The 17,998-nt window shown below is 35.3% G+C and overlaps 1 protein-coding gene across 2 annotated transcripts in view; it reads left to right on the plus strand.

Annotated features, from left to right (window-relative positions):
- EXOC6 (exocyst complex component 6) overlaps window positions 1-17,998 on the plus strand; it is a 150,216-nt gene that overhangs the window by 80,438 nt on the left and 51,780 nt on the right. For both annotated transcript variants that reach the window (XM_081104336.1, XM_081104337.1), the window contains exon 18: window positions 7,800-7,979. In XM_081104336.1, coding sequence (XP_080960462.1) covers window positions 7,800-7,979 — 180 coding nt within the window. The remainder of the gene's footprint in view (window positions 1-7,799; window positions 7,980-17,998) is intronic.

The raw sequence follows: 17,998 nt of genomic DNA on the forward strand, positions 1-17,998 counted from the left end.
CCAGTGTTGTCTTAAGTTGTAGATATTTGGTTGAAACCACTATTGCCATAGAATATTCCTTGGTTTTCTTGGAAATCCAGAAATCAAGTTGAGCTTTTATAAATAGGAGAGCATCCTAGTTATTTTTGTAGTTTGTTTTATTTTCACATAGAACTCAGGAAACCTTTCTGTTTTATGAGAACAAGAACTGTTTCAAGCTCAGTATATGAAGGGAAAGTATTCTTTAGTTCTACCTTTGGTCTATTTCAAGAGGAATTTGTTATAACCTATGATATGAGGAAGCAATTAAACATCAAGAATTGTTAAATCAGTGTTAAAGTGAATTGCAGAGGGAGACGGGGGAATTTTCATTCATAGTGAATAGTCAGTCTGTTGCCTCTTTCACAGAGAAGATTAAAGTACAGTCTTGATTGCAGACATTAGCATGGATTGCTTAGTTAACCTCTTAGCCAAATGCTTTTCAGTCTAGTGACTCTACCAAACATATTCTTATTTAGTTGCTTAATGATTATGGGAATAAGCACTTACCTTTTACCTCTGCTCCTTTTTTGCTTCCCCTCCAAAAAGCACACATGCACAAAGTGCTTGATTTATATCATATTTATCTTATGAAATATGTAGATTATCTTGTAAATTTGCCTTTTCATTTTGCTAAATCTATGAGGATACAAAAGAGGTAAAGTAAGTAGTTTCTGCCCTCAAGCAGTACCGCAGCTTTTAAAATTAATCTGGACCCACACTGAGAGCTATTCGAGACTAATATAAGACTTCTAACTGAAAAGATTTGCATCAGAATAGAGGATGGAAACAGAAATACCATTCCCTTTTTAATCTATGTAGTAGAGAAATGAACCCTTCTTTTTCTTTGGATCAGAGCTCTTTAACTTGGCTCCAGGGAGCTTTTCCAACCTGCCACTCAGAAGAGTCCTTTCCCTTTGAGTACTGGCAGTGATTACAACTGTGAGAGCTAAGAAGGCATATGCTTCTGATTCTTTTTCTAGTTTGCCTTTTTAAAACTGTTGATTACTATGTAACAACATTTTTTTTTAGGACTATGGCTAAAGTGACAGTGGTAAATTGTCTTTAAGGACGTGAAATTCTCTTCCTATGGAGGTAGGGACATAGTCCATGTACTTTAAAAAGATGTTTTTCATTGAACTGTGCCATATATATTTTATAAAAGCACAGATTCAATGCATTCCTCATCAGAATCTCAGCAAGTTATTTTGTGGATGTCAACAAAGTAATTCTAAAGTTTATATGGAAAGGCAAAGGCCCCAGAAGAGCCAACACAATATTGAAGAAGAAGAACCAAGTTGGAAGACTGATATTATCTGACTTTAAGATTTATTATAAAGACAGTGTGGTACTGGCCAAAAATAGACACATAGACCAATGGGATCGAATAGAGAGCCCAGAAATAGACCCAAATAAATATATTTAATTGATCTTTGACAAAGCAACAAAGGCAGCACAATGGACCAAAGATTGTCTTTTCAACAAATGATGCTGAAGCAACTGGTTATTCACATGCAAAGAAATGAATCTAGATACAGACCTTATACCATTCACAAAAATTAAGTCAAAGTGGGTCATAAACCTAGATGTAAAGTGCAAAATTATAAAATTTCAAGAAATTAACATTAGAGACTATCTCGATGACCTTGAGTGGCAATGACTTTTTAGCTGTCACACCTAAGGCATGATCTATTAAGGACATAATTATCAACTGGATTTTGTTAAAAACTGCAAAAAGACATTATCAGAGAATAAGAGAACAAGCTACAGATTGGGGGAAAATATTTGCAAGCAAATTATTCGTTAAAAGACTGTTCTTCAAACTATACATACAAAGAACTCTTAAAATACGACAATAAGAAAATGAACAATTCGATTTTTAAATGGGCAAAAGGCCTGATCAGACAACTCACTAAAGAAGATATATGGATGGCACGCACGTATCTGAAAAGATGCTCCTCATAACATATTATTAGGGAATTACAAGTTAACTGTGAGATACCACTGCATATATACTTGAATGGCCAAAATCCAAAACACTGACATCACCACGTGCTGGTGAAGATGCGGACTGATAGGGATTCTCATTCATTGCTGGTGGGAGTGTAAAGTGATACAGCCACTTTGGAAGAGAGTTTAACAATTTCATATAAAACTGAACATACTCTTACCATGCAGTCTAGTAGATATACTCCTTGTTATTTACCAAGGTGAGTTAAAAATGTCCACACACAAATTCACACATGTGTGTTTATAGCTGCTTTTATCTTAATTGTCAAAACTTGGAAACAACCAAGATGTGCTTCGTAAGTGAATGGATAAACTGTGGTACATTCAGACAATGGAATGTTATTCAGCACTAAAAAGCAATGAGCTATCAAGCCATGAAAAGACATGGAAGAATTTTAAATGACATATTACTAAATCAAAGAAGCCAATCTGAAAAGGCTACGTATTGTTTGATTCCAATTATGTGATATCCTGGAAAAGGCAAAACAGAGTGAAAAGATCAATGGTGGCCATGGATTAGGGGTGGGGGAGAGGTGAATAGATCCAGCACAGAGGATTTTTAGGGCAATTAAACTACTCTGTATGATACAATAGTGGTGGCTACATGTCACTGTACATTTGTTCAAATCCACAGAATGTATAGCACAATACATTCTGAACCCAAATGTAAACTATGAATTTGGATGATAATGATGTAGGTTTATTGATTGTAAAAAATGTACCACTCAGGTAGGGCATTTTGATAGTGGAGGAGACTGCAAATGTGGGGGCAGGTGGCACATGGGATATCTCTATACCTTTTTTTAAAAAAATATACTTTATTGATTTTTTACAGAGAGGAAGGGAAAGGGATAGAGAGTTAGAAACATCGATGAGAGAGAAACATCAATCACTGCCTCCTGCACACCTCCTGCTGGGAATGTGCCCACAACCAAGGTACATGCCCTTGACTGGAATCGAACCTGGGACCTTTCAGTCCGCAGGCCGATACTCTATCCACTGAGCCAAACCGGTTAGGGCTCTGTACCTTTTTCAGTAAGAGTTTTAAAAATTTCTTATTTAAATTATAATTTTTCAATTATTTTACAAATAGACAGTTAATTTATTATTGTGTTGCTGTCACACTTGCAATATTCTTGACTGATTAGTTACATTTCAACCTCTGATGGTTTATATGCCGTGTGCATAGTTTTTTTGTGTTATTGGTCAAGTGTTCTTTTGTATATTTTCTTGTTTTGTTGTACAGCTTGATTGTCATCTTTTAAAATGCCTGTAGCCTGACCAGTGTGGCTCAGTGGTTGAGCATTGGCCTGTGAACCAGGAGGTCACGGTTTGATTCCTGGTCCAGGCACATGCCCAGGTTTCGGGTTCGATCCCCAGTAGGGGGCGTGCTGTGCAGGAGGCAGCTCATCAGTGATTCTCTCTCATCCTTGATGCTTCTATCTCTCCTTCTCCCTTCCTCTCTGAAATCAATAAAAATATATTTTAAAAATATAAAAGCAATGCATGTAACATTTATTTCTTCTGTTACTTGTTACCATAAGCTTCTCCTCTTATCTTTCCCCATTAGAGAGGGCTGCATAAAGCAGTTTTATGCTTGCAGCTAATTTAATACATTTTTTAATTATATAAAATCCAAAAAGTAGATCAGAGAAAAGCAAAACTTAAATATTTATTGAATAGAATAAACAATTATGCCAATTAAACAGAAAAGTAAATAGTGAGAATAATACTTTACCAAAAACATAAAAGCTAACAGAAAAAGCAACAGCATTTTTTTTCATTCTATAAGTAAAGGGGAAGATCAACAAAATTTATGGACTCTTCAACCCCCATGGATACATGAAAAGTGCTCAGCTTTCTGTTTTTCTGTAACTTATCATCAGTAATCAGTTAATTATATAGCAAGTACCTCTTATAAAGGTTGTAGGAAGCAGAAATAGGGTAGGGAAGGAAATGATTGAGGAGTACTTTAAAAATCTATTTATATCAGATGATTTGCAGACCTGATGACAAACAACCTAGATTACCTAGGAAGAGGCAGATGCTACTATAAAGGCCCTAGCCATTCTTTAACACTTATGAGGTACAAAAGTCCCTGAAAACTGGAAAGGCAAAAATGTGGCACTGACCTTTTAAAAAAGAAAAGGAGGTAGTTAAGGTAATTTGAGAAGTAGAAAATTATTTAACTTATAATGGCTTATAATAATAGTAGATAATCCAGAAAATGGATTTTGAATCATTCTGGACTTTGATTCTGGTTCAAAACCTATATTGCCCTTTTCTGCAAATGGCTAAAAGTGGAGTAGCTAGCAAGTGACTGTGTGAAGGACTTAGGTGTTTCCAGGACAGGCTACTTTGATAGGGAGCAATAAATGAAATATTTTGTTTTGTCAAAAGTAAGGTTTTTGATTGTGTCCCCAAAGACATTTCTGTGAATAGGCAATAATTGGTTGGAACTTTTCATCTATACTGACAGTTTTGGCCTGGGAGGATATATAAAATTATGTTTATTTTGCAAAAATATATTTCTGTTGTTCTGTGCTAGTTGCTGAGAACGTGGAATGGTTCTGAACCATTAGGATTTTTTTTTTAAAATATATTTTATTGATTTTTTACAGAGAGGAAGGGAGAGATAGAGAGTTAGAAACATCGATGAGAGAGAAACATCAATCAGCTGCCTCCTGCACATCTCCTACTGGGGATGTGCCCGCAACCAAGGTACAAGCCCTTGACTGGAATCGAACCTGGGACCTTTCAGTCCGCAAGCCGACGCTCTATCCACTGAGCCAAACCGGTTTCGGCAGGATTTTTTAATCTAACAGGGCAGATAACTAAATAAACAAGTACATTGTATAATAAGTAGAAAGATGTCATCCTATAGACATGTTTGATTTGGTTTTGTACCATTTTGAGTTTGAATACCTTTAGATTTATGCTTTACAGTCATCCTGTGCCTGCCCCCACTCTCCCCCCACCCCCCCTCCATCACCTTGTCTGCCATACTACTTCATGTTACCTGCCTGGACCCTGATGGCATTTGGGTATTTGTGTAAGGCACATATCATAAAACCTAAAACTTTTTAAAAATCACATTAATGTAATATAATGAAAAAATCTGGTGAAAGTAGCCATGTCACTAAATTAATTTGAAGCATAAGCAAACAAATATTTTTAATTTTTTGATTGATTTTAGGTACCATATAAAAGAATAAAATAATTTTCTTGATTCTTACACTGATGTCAAGTAGAGAAATAAAAACTCAGTCTTAAATTGACTCCTCTTTCTGTTTTTATGGTCATACAGTAGTCCCCCCTTATCCTCAATTTTGCTTTCCGTGGTTTCAGTTACTGCAGTCTAAAAGTATTAAATGAAAAATTTTGGAAAGAAACAATGAATAAATTTTAAATTGCGAGATGAAATCTTGTGCCATTTTGTTCTGTCCTGGCCGGAATGTGAATCATCCCTTTGTTCTGCATTTCCATGCTGTAGTCCACTCCGTTATCAGGTTACCTGTCTGTCACAGTATCACAGTGCTTATGTTTAAGTATCTTTTACTTTACCTAATAATTCCCTAAAGCACAAGAGTAGTAATGCTGAGATTTATTGTTTATTCCTGGTGATTGCTTGTTTTGTGACTTTTCTGAATTAATTTTAGAAAGTCTATACTCTTTATCACATGTGGCCACAGAAATTTCTGCTTGGTTAGCTTAGTGGCCAGCTAATGATTGGACACAATCATTAAAAATTTCTTAAAAGCCTGGGACCAATAAGTCCCCAGTCTTTGTGAAGGACTCTGTGTGCATTGGGGCATGCTTCAATGCTCATCTGCTTTAACCTTCACTTCCTACTTGCAAAGAGTTTCAAGGTCAACCATAGATGAGAGCTTAGGTCTTTCCTGAGCATGCACACAGCCCTACATTGCCTTCTAGATGTACATAGTCTTCAAGATTCCCAGGGATATGTCAGCTTTTCAGAGCCATCTATTGACATCTCATTCCTCTGTTTTCCCTTTTAAGCTTTTTGGTTAGCCTGTTGTGTGCCTGATTATCCACTGCTTAAGGTATTTGCGATGTTAAACAATTGTTTCTAATTGTTGTCAACAAATGTCCCCAAGGAATAGGCTTTTTGCCCTGGACAAGCCCCAATTCAGGTAATTTGGATTATTCCGTGTAAAAATTGGGCCTAAAACAGCAGTTGGACATCCCTCTGCCTAGGACATCCCTCTGCCCTATGTCTTTAAAGTAGATATAAAGACATCCCTGAAAGTGGGGTCTTCCAAGAACCACCAAGTAGGTCAAATGAAAATTCTCTGGGGATATGGCTATGAAGGAACTCCAACCCATTCTGCTCCCTTGGGTGGCTGACAGGCTTCTGGCTTTCACCAGTTGTGAGATGTAGATTTTCAAGGGCACTGTAGAACTGGAGCAGGGGAGGGAGAATGGAAATAGGGCATGTTAAAATGCTACAAAACTTGCTTTCTTACCAAGATTCAACTATTTTTTAAAAAATAAATGCTGCCTGCATTACTACAAGGTTTGAGTTAATTTTTAGAATTCTGGGAAAGTTAGTTTGACCATTTTTGCTAGTTTTTAGTTGCTTTGTGGAGAAGAGAACGTGTAGAGATCCTTGTTCTGCTGTTTTTGCATCACTCCCTTTATTTCTTTTTTTCCTCCTCTGAGAAGTTAACTTTTCCCCTTCAACTTAAAACACCAGTAACCATTTTATTTCTTCTGTGGTAGTCCAACTTAATTCCCTTCAATGAGTCAGTGGATTGGAATGGTCTTTGCATTCTTGACAACTTCTGTTTTTCTACTTTTTTTTTTAAAGGTCATCTTAGAGCTATGAGAACAATTCAGAATTAATAGCTCATAATTATCTTGTGACACAAAGACAAAAAAGGTGATAGTGAAGTTGGGAAAAAACAAAACAAGAGCCCTAGCCGGTTTGGCTCAGTGGATAGAGCATCGGCCTGTGGACTGAAGGGTCCCAGGTTTGGTTCCGGTCAAGAGCACATGCCTGAAACCAATAAAAATACATTAAAAGACACAAGAGAGTACTGCCAGCCAACAGGCAGTACTTTGAATAAATTACTAAAATATTAGACTAGTAAATAGTCTAATCTATACTAATAAAAGGATAATATGCTAATTAGACCGGGTTGACCTGCCATCTTCCGGACGTCTGACTTCCTCCGGACAAAGCCATGGTGGTGGGGGCTGAGGTAGAGGCAGTTAGGGGCAATCAGACCAACAGGGGAAGGCAGTTGGGGGCGAGATCAGGCCGGCAGGGGAGGGCAGTTGGGGGCGAGATCAGGCTGGCAGGGGAGGGCCTTTGGGGGTGAGGTCAGGCTGGCTGGGGAGGGCAGTTAGGGGTGATCAGGCAGGCAGGCAGGCAGAGGGGTTAGGGGCAATCAGGCAGGCAGGCAAAGGCAGTTAGGGGCGATTGGGCAGGCAGGCAGGTGAGTGGTTAGGAGCCAGCAGTCCCAGATTGCGAGAGGGATGTCCAACTGCCATTTTAGGCCCGATCCCTGTGGACCAGCAGTTGGAATCCCCCAAGGGGTCCCCAATTGGCGAGGGTGTAGGCTGGGCTGAGGGGAACAACCCCTTCTATGCACGAATTTTGTGCACCTGGCCACAAATATTTGCATAAATGACTAAAATATTACACCAAAGAAAAATATGTAACAAAATTTAGAATTTAAGAAAACTTATTTTATTATCTGTTTCTATAACCGTTTCTTGTTGGTTGTTATTTTGTCCCCTGTCAGGATGCCCGACATGCAGCAGAAGGAGAAATATATACCAAACTTAATCAAAAAATTGATGAGTTTGTTCAGCTTGCTGATTATGACTGGACAATGTCTGAGCCAGATGGAAGAGCTAGTGGTTATTTAATGGATCTTATTAATTTTTTGAGAAGCATCTTTCAGGTGTTTACTCATTTGCCTGTAAGTATAAATTTTTTTCAAAAAATTATAATTTTGCTTACTGAAGTATATTTTAGAATTCAATTTTAGTTTGATGTTTACTTGTTTAAATCAACTTCCCAGCTACAATATATTTCCTCTTCCATTATTATAAATTACTTGTGAAGAATCCTAACTTACCCAGTTGTTTGAAGTTTTAATTTGTTTTACTTTTTAACCAAAATATCTATAACTCTCTTCCCATCAAAACCAAAATAAAACTGTGAAATTGACAGTGTAGACTTAAACAGGAATAAACTCTAATAGAAGCAGTTTTCATAAAAGTCAATGTAATCAATGGCTTTTCCAGTTAGAAAAGGCCAAGAGCCCTGGCTGGTTTGGCTCAGTGGATAGAGCATTGGCCTACGGACTGAAGGGTCCCAGGTTCGATTTCAGTCAAGGGCATGTAACTTGGTTGCAGGCATATCCCCAGTAGGGGATGTGCAGGAGGCAGCTGATCGATGTTTCTCTCTCATTGATGCTTCTAACTCTCTATCCCTCTCCCGTCCTCTCTGTAAAAAATCAATAAAATATATTTAAAAAAGAAAAAAAAAAGAAAAGGCCAAGAAATTATTGGATATTTTTAGGCCAGAGATTAAAAGTAAAATAGGAGCATTATTCTATCCTGATATATAGTCATAGTTCATCAAAATCTTGAACAGTCAATTGATGAAACATTACCCCCCCAAAAAACATATAACAGGGACATTTAAATGTGAATAAGCTAAAACATTGGGTTCTTCAGCTGAGGAATACAAAGACCAAAGAGATTATTGTGGAATGAGCATGCTCTCTTTAGGTATATTCAAAAGTAATAGAACTGTTAAAATATGAATGGAGTAGTGTTTGTACAAATAAAAGAATAAAAATAAAATAATAAAAAAATAGAAGAAAGTATTGATCTTTTTATCTCATGATAAGATACAGCTGAATGCAAAAATAAAGTATTTAATTTGAAGCCTACCTAACTGCCTCCAACTGTTTCCCTTGTTTAAAATGGGGAGGAAAAAGTTATTCTCCTCATTTTTTACTCTTGCCCTACCAGAAGTTGCTCCAAGGGCCAATTAGACTAGTTTAATAAAGGTCTTACTAAAAAATATTTAAAAAGGATATCTTTAAAAAATGTATATATATATATATATATATATATATATTTGGTTTCAAAGAGGAAGGGAAAGAGAGAGATTGAAATATTGATAATGAAAGAGAATCATTGATGGGGTCCAAGCCTGCAACAGTGCATGTACCCTGACTGGGAATCAAACCATGATCTCCTGGTTCATACCAGTAGATTGATGCTCAACCACTGAGCCACACCAACTGGGCTAAAAGAATATCTTAAAAGAGATTATAATGGTGGGTCTGTGCTAAAGAATTTAGAGAAGCTTACTCAGGGATGATATATTTTTAACTGCTATCCTTGAGTTAAAAAGGGGAACCTTTATATATATTTTATTTTTATATCAACTAATTTCTAAAAGTGTTCCTCATAAAATATGCAGTAAGTAATTGTTGAATTAATTTGAATTCATTTTGTCAGTGTAAATCTCCATGCTTCTAGCCAAAAGCAATCCTCAGGAATAAACAGATGCTCTATCAGTTGTTGGCTTACTGTCTTCTAACAGCTCCAGAGGCCTTTGTCTCTAATGTGTACCAGTTGCTCTCTGGAATTTTTAGATCATGCATAGCTGTTACCCTGGAACTTTCCTTCTCTACTCTCTGGGTTGAGAACTGTTTCCTGTATTCTTTGTGTTTTTATTATCTCACTGGTTGGTTTTGTTGAACTGCCTCAATAACTTCCTCCAAAGAGGGAAGTTCACTTTTTAAGTCCTTGCATATCCTAGAATACCTTCTTACACCCTCATGTTTGATTAATAGTTTAGCTGGTTAGTTTGTTGCAAATAGCAGTTGTTAGGCTCACATGTGTCTCATGATGTCTTGTCTCGTTTAAAGATATTGTAAGTATGAATTAAACCTCAGTGCACACATATCTTTGATTTTATATTCTGCATAAGATTTCACAAATGTCACTTTATTTCTAACTAGAGGCCCAGTGCACGAAATTCGTGCACTGGTAGGGTCCCTATTGGCTGTTGGCTGGGGCCTCCCTTCCTTGCCAGCACTGCCCCCTAGTGAACTCCTGGAGGAACTCCCAGTCAAGGGGACAATTTGCATACTACACTTTCATTATATAGGATAGTTTGACTTAACTCAGCTATGAATAAATAAGTACATGGACAGGGAAAAAATAGTTTAGCTGGTTATATAATTCTAGGTTGAAGAGCTTTTACTTTGGTAATTTCCTTTATATTCCTCTATTGTGTTTGGCCTCCACATTTTAGGATCTGTTTTTGAATCCTTAACATTCTGAAGTGTGATAGGAACATGTGGGAGATAGCTTTTATTTCATTTACTTAGCTCTTCACTCAGTGGCCCCTTTCTCTAAAAAATTTTGTATCTTTTATAGAATACAGGGAATCCCTTCTATTATTTTTAAGATAATTTTGTTCCCTCCATTTTTCTGTTCTCTCTTTCCTAAACTCTCATTAGTTAGATGTTAAAATTCCCATATTGGTCCTCTATGTCTACCTTCTCTTCGTTTCTTATTTATACATCTTTGTTTTGAGAGATTTTCTCAATTTTATTTTTCAGTTCTTCTGTAGACTATATTATTAATTATACTTTTAATTTCCTAGGAATTACTTTTGTTTTTAAGGATTTTTTTCATAGAATACTGTTTCTTTTTAAAAATAGATATATTATCTTTCAGATATCTTTGAGTATTAGAGGTTTCTTAAAGACATTTTCTGTTTCTTGAATTATTTCTGTTATGCTTAAATAGGTTTTGAAATTTTTATTTTGCTCATTTTCTTTTAGTAAGGAAGTCCTCAAGAGCTTATATGAGTTTACTCTGCTACTGTGTAAATACCCTATTTTTAAAAATACTAGTATATAGATTTTTATTGATTTTAGAGAGGAAGGGAGAGGGAGAGAGAGAGGGCTAGAAACATCAATGATGAGAGAGAATCATTAATCGGCTGCCTCCTGCATGCCCCACAGTGGGGATCTAGCCCATAACCTGGGCATGTGCCCTGATCGGGAATCAAACCATGATCTCCTGGTTCATAGGTCGACACTCAATCACTGAGCCACACCAGCTGGGCAATACTCTATTTTTTTTTTTTAAATAGACTTTCCCCTTGAGTAGAAATCTGACTGGGAATTTTTAATATAAATTTTGGGGGCATTTTGCCTAGGGTGAGCAGATGTGGAGCTAGCCATGGAGTTGTGGTCTCCTCTCTTTGGGACCTACTTCATGGATGTGCTACTGTGCAGTTTAGGAAGGTCCTGCATGTGACTTGGTGCTTCATTCTTATTGTCTTGAAATTCTTAATAATTTTTAAGCAAGAAACCCACATTTTCACTTTGCACTGAATTCCACAAATTATGTCACTTTCCCTGCCTCTCTTTCCATTACCACCACACCATGCCTGGGAAATATAAATGGAAACATTAAAATGGTCTCTTCTGAGCCTATAAACTAAATATATGTATAATATTTATGTACATATATACATACATACATACGTATGCACACTTACAAATATCCTTTAACTTTACTTTTTAACAGCTATAGATTAAATAGACTAGATCCTTCGTGCAGGCTTTATAAGTAAAATACCATCTTGAACAGGAAGATTGAGTACCAAAACGCAAACAAAAATGTACCATCTGGCAGTTTTTGGCCAGATGGTGACAAAGAATTCATGTTTAGAAAGTTACTTGAGTTTTTGCAGAGAGGAACAATACAGTTTTAGGAAAACAAATGGTATCTTCCCTTTAACCTGTGTTTCACAATAAACTCTGCATCCAGTCTGAGTTATTTCCCACCTCCCCCTGCATACCCATTTCACAGAGCATGCTAATCATATGTGTGCCTCTCACCAAATGAAGGCCTACTGGACTCTGGAGTCATCTTAAAAGTTTGAAACCTAAATATAAATCCTTGAATGACAAAGGCCTATTACTCTGCACTATCTGTATATATAAAAGCCTAAGTGACCATTGCACCAGGCCGACTGGTCGCTGTGATGCGCACTGACCGCCAGGGGGCAGATGCTCAATGCAGGAGCTTCCCCCTCGTGGTCAGTGCGCTCCCACAGCCAACCTCCCTCGGCCAGCCAACCTCCCACGGTCCCTCCCCTGGGACTAGACGAGATGGCCCAATTGGCCCTGCACCGGGCTCTAGTATTTATATATATGGCTGTGTTTATAATATATCAGCTACAAACCTACATGTATTATAGAGTCATTTGGCTTGGGTGACATTTGTCCATTTTACTAATGATGTGGAAGCCACCTACATTATCTAACCTGGGAGCTTCTTTGCAAATTTTAAGTCATGCTTGGGTTGCAAAATAGTACATTTTAATGATGATATAACCTTGATACTCTGAGCTGGATTCTTAGGTAAAGAAATGAGGATGACTGTGCTATCACAAAGCTGTTGCTTTAATAATAGTTCGTGGAATGCTTCAGTTTTTCAACCTGAATTCTGTGGCGTGGCCATCTACTCAGGCACCACACGGGAAATTACATCTCCTCTCTAACTTCCCTTGCTTTTCTTACATTTGCGAGTGAGAGAAATTATAGGGCCTTCATATTTTTAACAATTCCGTACTGAAACAGATGCCTGACTCCCACTTTGCTGTTACCAAGTAGATTTAAGAGTTAGGACTAACTTCTGTCAGCTCTCAGTCAGCACAGACTAGCGTCCTCCTCCTCCTCCTCTTCCTCCTCCTTGGCCACAGTGCATGCAGCTTTCACCATTCTATCTAGATTTCTGATAGTATCAGTAGCTGGAAGCAGAGGCATTTCTTCAAAACCTTGACCTCTTCTAGACTTTTACTGCTCTGCTTGTCCTTGCATTATCTTTCTGCCTATTAAAATTAGTTGGATGCTATCATGGGACTACCATGACAGCAACGATACTTGCAGAAAGCTAAGAATCTGGGAATTATGTGTCATCTAAGACCATGTTCAAAAGGTTGCTTAAAACAAAACAACAAAACAGAAAAAGGCAATCAAAGTTTGATGAGCCTTTGGTTGGGATAAGGAAATTTTAATTGAAATAAAAATATGCCGTAAATTACAGGTGTCCTGAGATTTTTCCAGTTTGTGGAATTTCCTAACTTTAGGATAGTAATTGCATTCTATGTAAGGTGTGTGTGTGTGTGTGTGTGTGTGTGTGTGTGTGTGTGTGTGTCTCATGTCTCACTATGATTAGAATTTGTTAGGAGGAGAAAAGCTTAAGAAAAGAGAATTCATAATTGTGGGGATTGTGGTTAACTGATGTAACCAGTTCTTTTGGGGCTATAGCTATTTAGATAGGAACAGAATGAGAGCATGAGAGGAATATAGAAGTGCAAAAGAAGTATTTTGGAGAATTTTGGGGGTGTTAGAGTGAGTATATTTTGATAAGCCTATGAATGTTTTTGGCATAATTTCAAAAGTCTGTCTTCAAGATGGTGTTAAAGTTATTATTAAAACTCACTAAAGGAATTCATCTTGATATTTAAACCTTATAACTCATTCATTCTCTATTATTGGGAGTCTGAGACATTTCAGTGTTATACATTCAGTGTTATACAGAGTCTTCAGCCAGAAAAATAGATCAAAACCTATCTTACTATATAGAAGAATTTTTGTGCATTTTTAAAATCATCAAAATTTTCATGTTTTAGACTAATGTTATAGGTATGTTTTTTCCCCCTGATTTAATAACATTCTTTCCATTAGAGCAAAGTGTAGTTTCATACAGTAAAACTTTAGATTAGCGGTTCTTACATAAAATAGAAGGAAGAATAATAGATTTCTTAAATTAATGTCTACTTTTTAACGAGGCATCTTTTTTCATATTTCATTAGAGAATTTGTTTCTAATTTTAGTGTTTACTCCACATTTGATGGAAGTCCTCACTCTTTCAGTCTGTGTGTTTTCAAAGAACTGAAGTAAATTGTGGCTCTTTAGGAGACTGCTTCATTAAAATACTTTCCTTCCTCTTTTGCCTTCCTTCTGAAAGACTATTTCACAATCTCATAACTAAATTTATATAGCAAACTGAGAGGCAGTGAGTTTGAATACTGTAGTATTTTATTGCTTTAATTTAAATAACTTTGAAAATAATAACTTTAGACAGCCATACAAAATCAGAATTAATAAATTCATTTTCCCTTGTTAGATTTAATTTTCAAGTTGATCACAATTTGATTGTGTTTTCTCACTATTTTCTGGCAAGAATTACATAAGCTTTTAAAACAAAACCTGCTATCAATTTAAAGAATAATAAATACAGCAGAATATTTCCAAGTCTATATCTTCTTTTTTACTTAAATAAAAAAGTAGTTTATTGTGTGAAGTTGACCTTTTATAGGGATATAAAGGAAAATGGGCTCTCTTGGGATCATTAAGGAAAGTAGAACAATACAGAATGGTTTGTGATTTCAAGAGCACGTTTTTATCTTAAATATACTTGAGAGAATGAAAGCAGTATTGAAAAATGCTTTTAAATAATTACTGTTGAAATCAAACCTTTTTTATTAGATCTTTGAAATAAGAGAATGGTGAGACAGAAATGAAAGCTTCAATGAAAATTTAAGTGTGTCAAATTAGTTTTTAAGCATTCTACATTTCTCCTACTATTATATTGGAGTAGATCTATCAAAACATTACTTTGAAACTAAAACAGTTTGAGTCATAATTAATAAAATGTGTTGTATTGTTGTTATCATGTCATTTTATGATATTTCAAAGGAAACAGTATCTTTAGCCTAATCTATAATAGTAAATTATTTTGGAAATTTGGCTTGACATACAAGCAGATGTGTTTTCTTGACTCCTTTTAAACTGAGGGTTGGTGGTTTGTGGTTTATTGTTCCTGTGATTGGCATTAAAAGCCTTATTTCACAGCTTGCAGCAAGGGACTATTGGGTAAAGAGTGGCTGTGTTCCACAAACTAAATTCAAAAAGTGTCAATCAAGGTCTCACATAGGTTACTTAGAGAATGAGTTTTCTTACTGATTTCGCCAAATGTCGCCTCATGCTGTCTTTGATTGGCACAGCCTGGCAGGGAGGATGGATGAATCTGTCACCGACTGGTTAATTGTGTTGCTGGTCTCAGTCTGACATCAGGTCTTTGACTCTTAAGTGGCTCAATACAAAACAAATTAGCAGATTGTAGTCATATTTCTCATTCTATATGCTTTGACTTCGTTGAATGCAGTCCATAAATCATATTGACTGACACACAAGTAAATGATGAAAGCTGCTTTTGAGACATGGATCTAGAAAGCAGCACTGTGAAGGTGCCATGGAAGGATGCATATGGTTGACCCTCTGGGAATTTCCTAGGAGCCAAATGTCTCTTTACCACAATTGTTCTTAAAAGAAAAGCTTTTGGGTAATGCAAAAAGGCTCTAATATGTCAGCAGATTCTCTTTTACAAGTTCCTTTGAAATATAAGAAGTTTGTCTAAGGGTGTTCTCTCTTTGCAAGTTGTTTTTCAGCAAAATGTTAGAGCTGGGTAAAAAAGTAGTTACCTTTAAAAGTTGGCAGGTGTTTTTACTTATTTATTGAACTTTGTGTTGTTAAAGGGAAAGAAAATGTTAGTAATGGTTGCAATTAATTTTTCAGATGAGGGCAGCAGAAATTTCTAGGTACTTGAAATTTGTTAAATGTGCTATATTTTCTCAGTCACTTCACTTAACTATTTTGGCTTTGTTTGTTATAATGTTAAAAACCAAAAACAGAGCATCTCTATTTCTAAAGGTAATTGTAAGACTATTTAAATTATTTTTGTCCTAGAATGATATATTATTAAGAACATCAACAATAATAGCAATAATAGTGTTCAGAAAGGGATGTTTTGATTATATCAAAATATGCTAAGGGCTACAGGCATCAGAAAGGAATTGCTAAAGATATTTTTTGGGTGTGCAAAATATTTGGAAAATTAAAGTTTCCTATCTATATCTAAAAATAAGTATTAGATGAAATGTAAGAATTTTGTTTACCTTTTATAGTTAGGAAGTAGCCATTTTAAAAAATACTACATAATCTGTTAAAAAATTAAGAATCTGAGCCCTTGATATTAACTTCAATTTTGAACTATGCAAAGAATGAATTTATTTCATTTAAGAACAATAAGTCTTTACTTAATATGCATAATTAGAGAAATTTCATATAGAATTTTATTAATGCATATGTCATTTAAACAAAGGCTAAATTCGTGTGTGTGCATGTGTATATTTGTGTTTTCATTACCTCTTTCCACTAGATCTATAGAATAGCCTGTACTTCTGTATTCTTACCATCATTTTTGGCTTTATAGTCATTTGTAGCATCTGAACTCATGTTAAATTTTAAAGATCACCTTAAAATAATACCACTTACATTGTGCAGTGTGTTTGGTTATGAGATGAATATAATAGTAATTTTGTCTTGGCAATTTATTAATCTGCTTTTGTAGTTAGTATATTATAATAGCAAAATAAGTAGGACATGGAGCTGATTTAATAGAGAAGTACATTAAACTAAAATGCACTAGTTGTTCCATTATGTCAAAATGACATTTCCATTAAGTATTCTTGAGCCTATTACATTGTAATTAAATTACATGACATTGATTTCTCCTTTTCTATCCCCCCCCCCCATTCATATTGATATTATTCTGCTTTGGAAATGGAGCTGCATGCCTCCCAGACTAATTCCTCTCGGGTTTGAGGGATCTGGAAGCATGCTGGGTTTTGCATTGTTTGTTACATTCCTTTTTGGCAGTTCATCAGTATCTGTCAAATATATTGTTTGCACCGGCTTTAATCCCTAAAGTTTTTGATTGAGAAATTGACATTCCATTTCAGATACACAGTTTTTCACTGTGCATAATATCTAAATGCTAAATACTCATTCATAAAAGTTGCTTGTTTCTCATCTGACTTTAAATGTGTAACTTGAACAAATGTAGTTCTAGTAAATATCACGAAGATATATTTATGTTATTTCTTTTCTAACACATCAACTCTATGTAAATATTTTTGTGTAAATATATTGTAGCATATATGTTTGGAAGATATTTTGTAGCTAAAGAGTTTTTGTGGTAAGTAGGAAAAATAATTATTAAATATCAGTGGGTAAATATTAGTTAATGCAAATGAAGCAAAACATGGTACATCTTCCAAAAGTCATTATTTCCAACCATATTTATAGTCTTTGAATCTTATTTTGGGAATTGGTCCACCATCAAATCACATAAATGTAGGTTGAAAATAGCCATTTTAGGAGCACTAGAAAACTTTGAGTCTTTACATTATTTTAAGCTTCTTGTTGAAATATAAAGCCTGTGTAAAGTAACAATTTGTACTAAAAGTGACATTGTATTGTGATTCAGCTATGTAATCTAAAGGCTAAACATTTAAAATTATCATTTAAAAATCATTTTGAGAAAATAGAGCCTTAATTAAAGCTATCAATTAAAGTTCATGTAGTGTTTTAGCAACTTATTTTAGTGGAAACTTTTCTAATGCTATGTATATGTAGTGAAAGAAAACCACAAGTACTTGTAGTTTTACTTAACTACATATTTCTTAATTATCAGATGATTTAGAAACTTATTTTTAAACCTTAATGTGGATCTGTAGGTGATTTTGAAGTCATTGGTAGGCAAGCCTTTTATTTCCCGATAATTGAAACTATAGTACAAACTAATGTTGTGATTAGAACTTATGACAAAGTATATTTTTAACTTAGTTAAAATGCTAATAGCTGAAATTATACTGTTTATTAACTTCCTTTATTCTGGCATGGTTAATTACATAAAGAAGAGCTTAAAGAGCATGATATAAATAAAATGTCAATATAAGTTAATTTTATGTCATAACTATTATATTTTAAAGTGTTTTAAAATACTTGAGAGATTTCAAGAGATCTGAAATAATTTTTTACTT

This window comes from Myotis nattereri (genome assembly GCF_964212035.1).
Source record: "Myotis nattereri genome assembly, chromosome: 13".
Taxonomy (NCBI): Eukaryota; Metazoa; Chordata; class Mammalia; order Chiroptera; family Vespertilionidae; genus Myotis; species Myotis nattereri.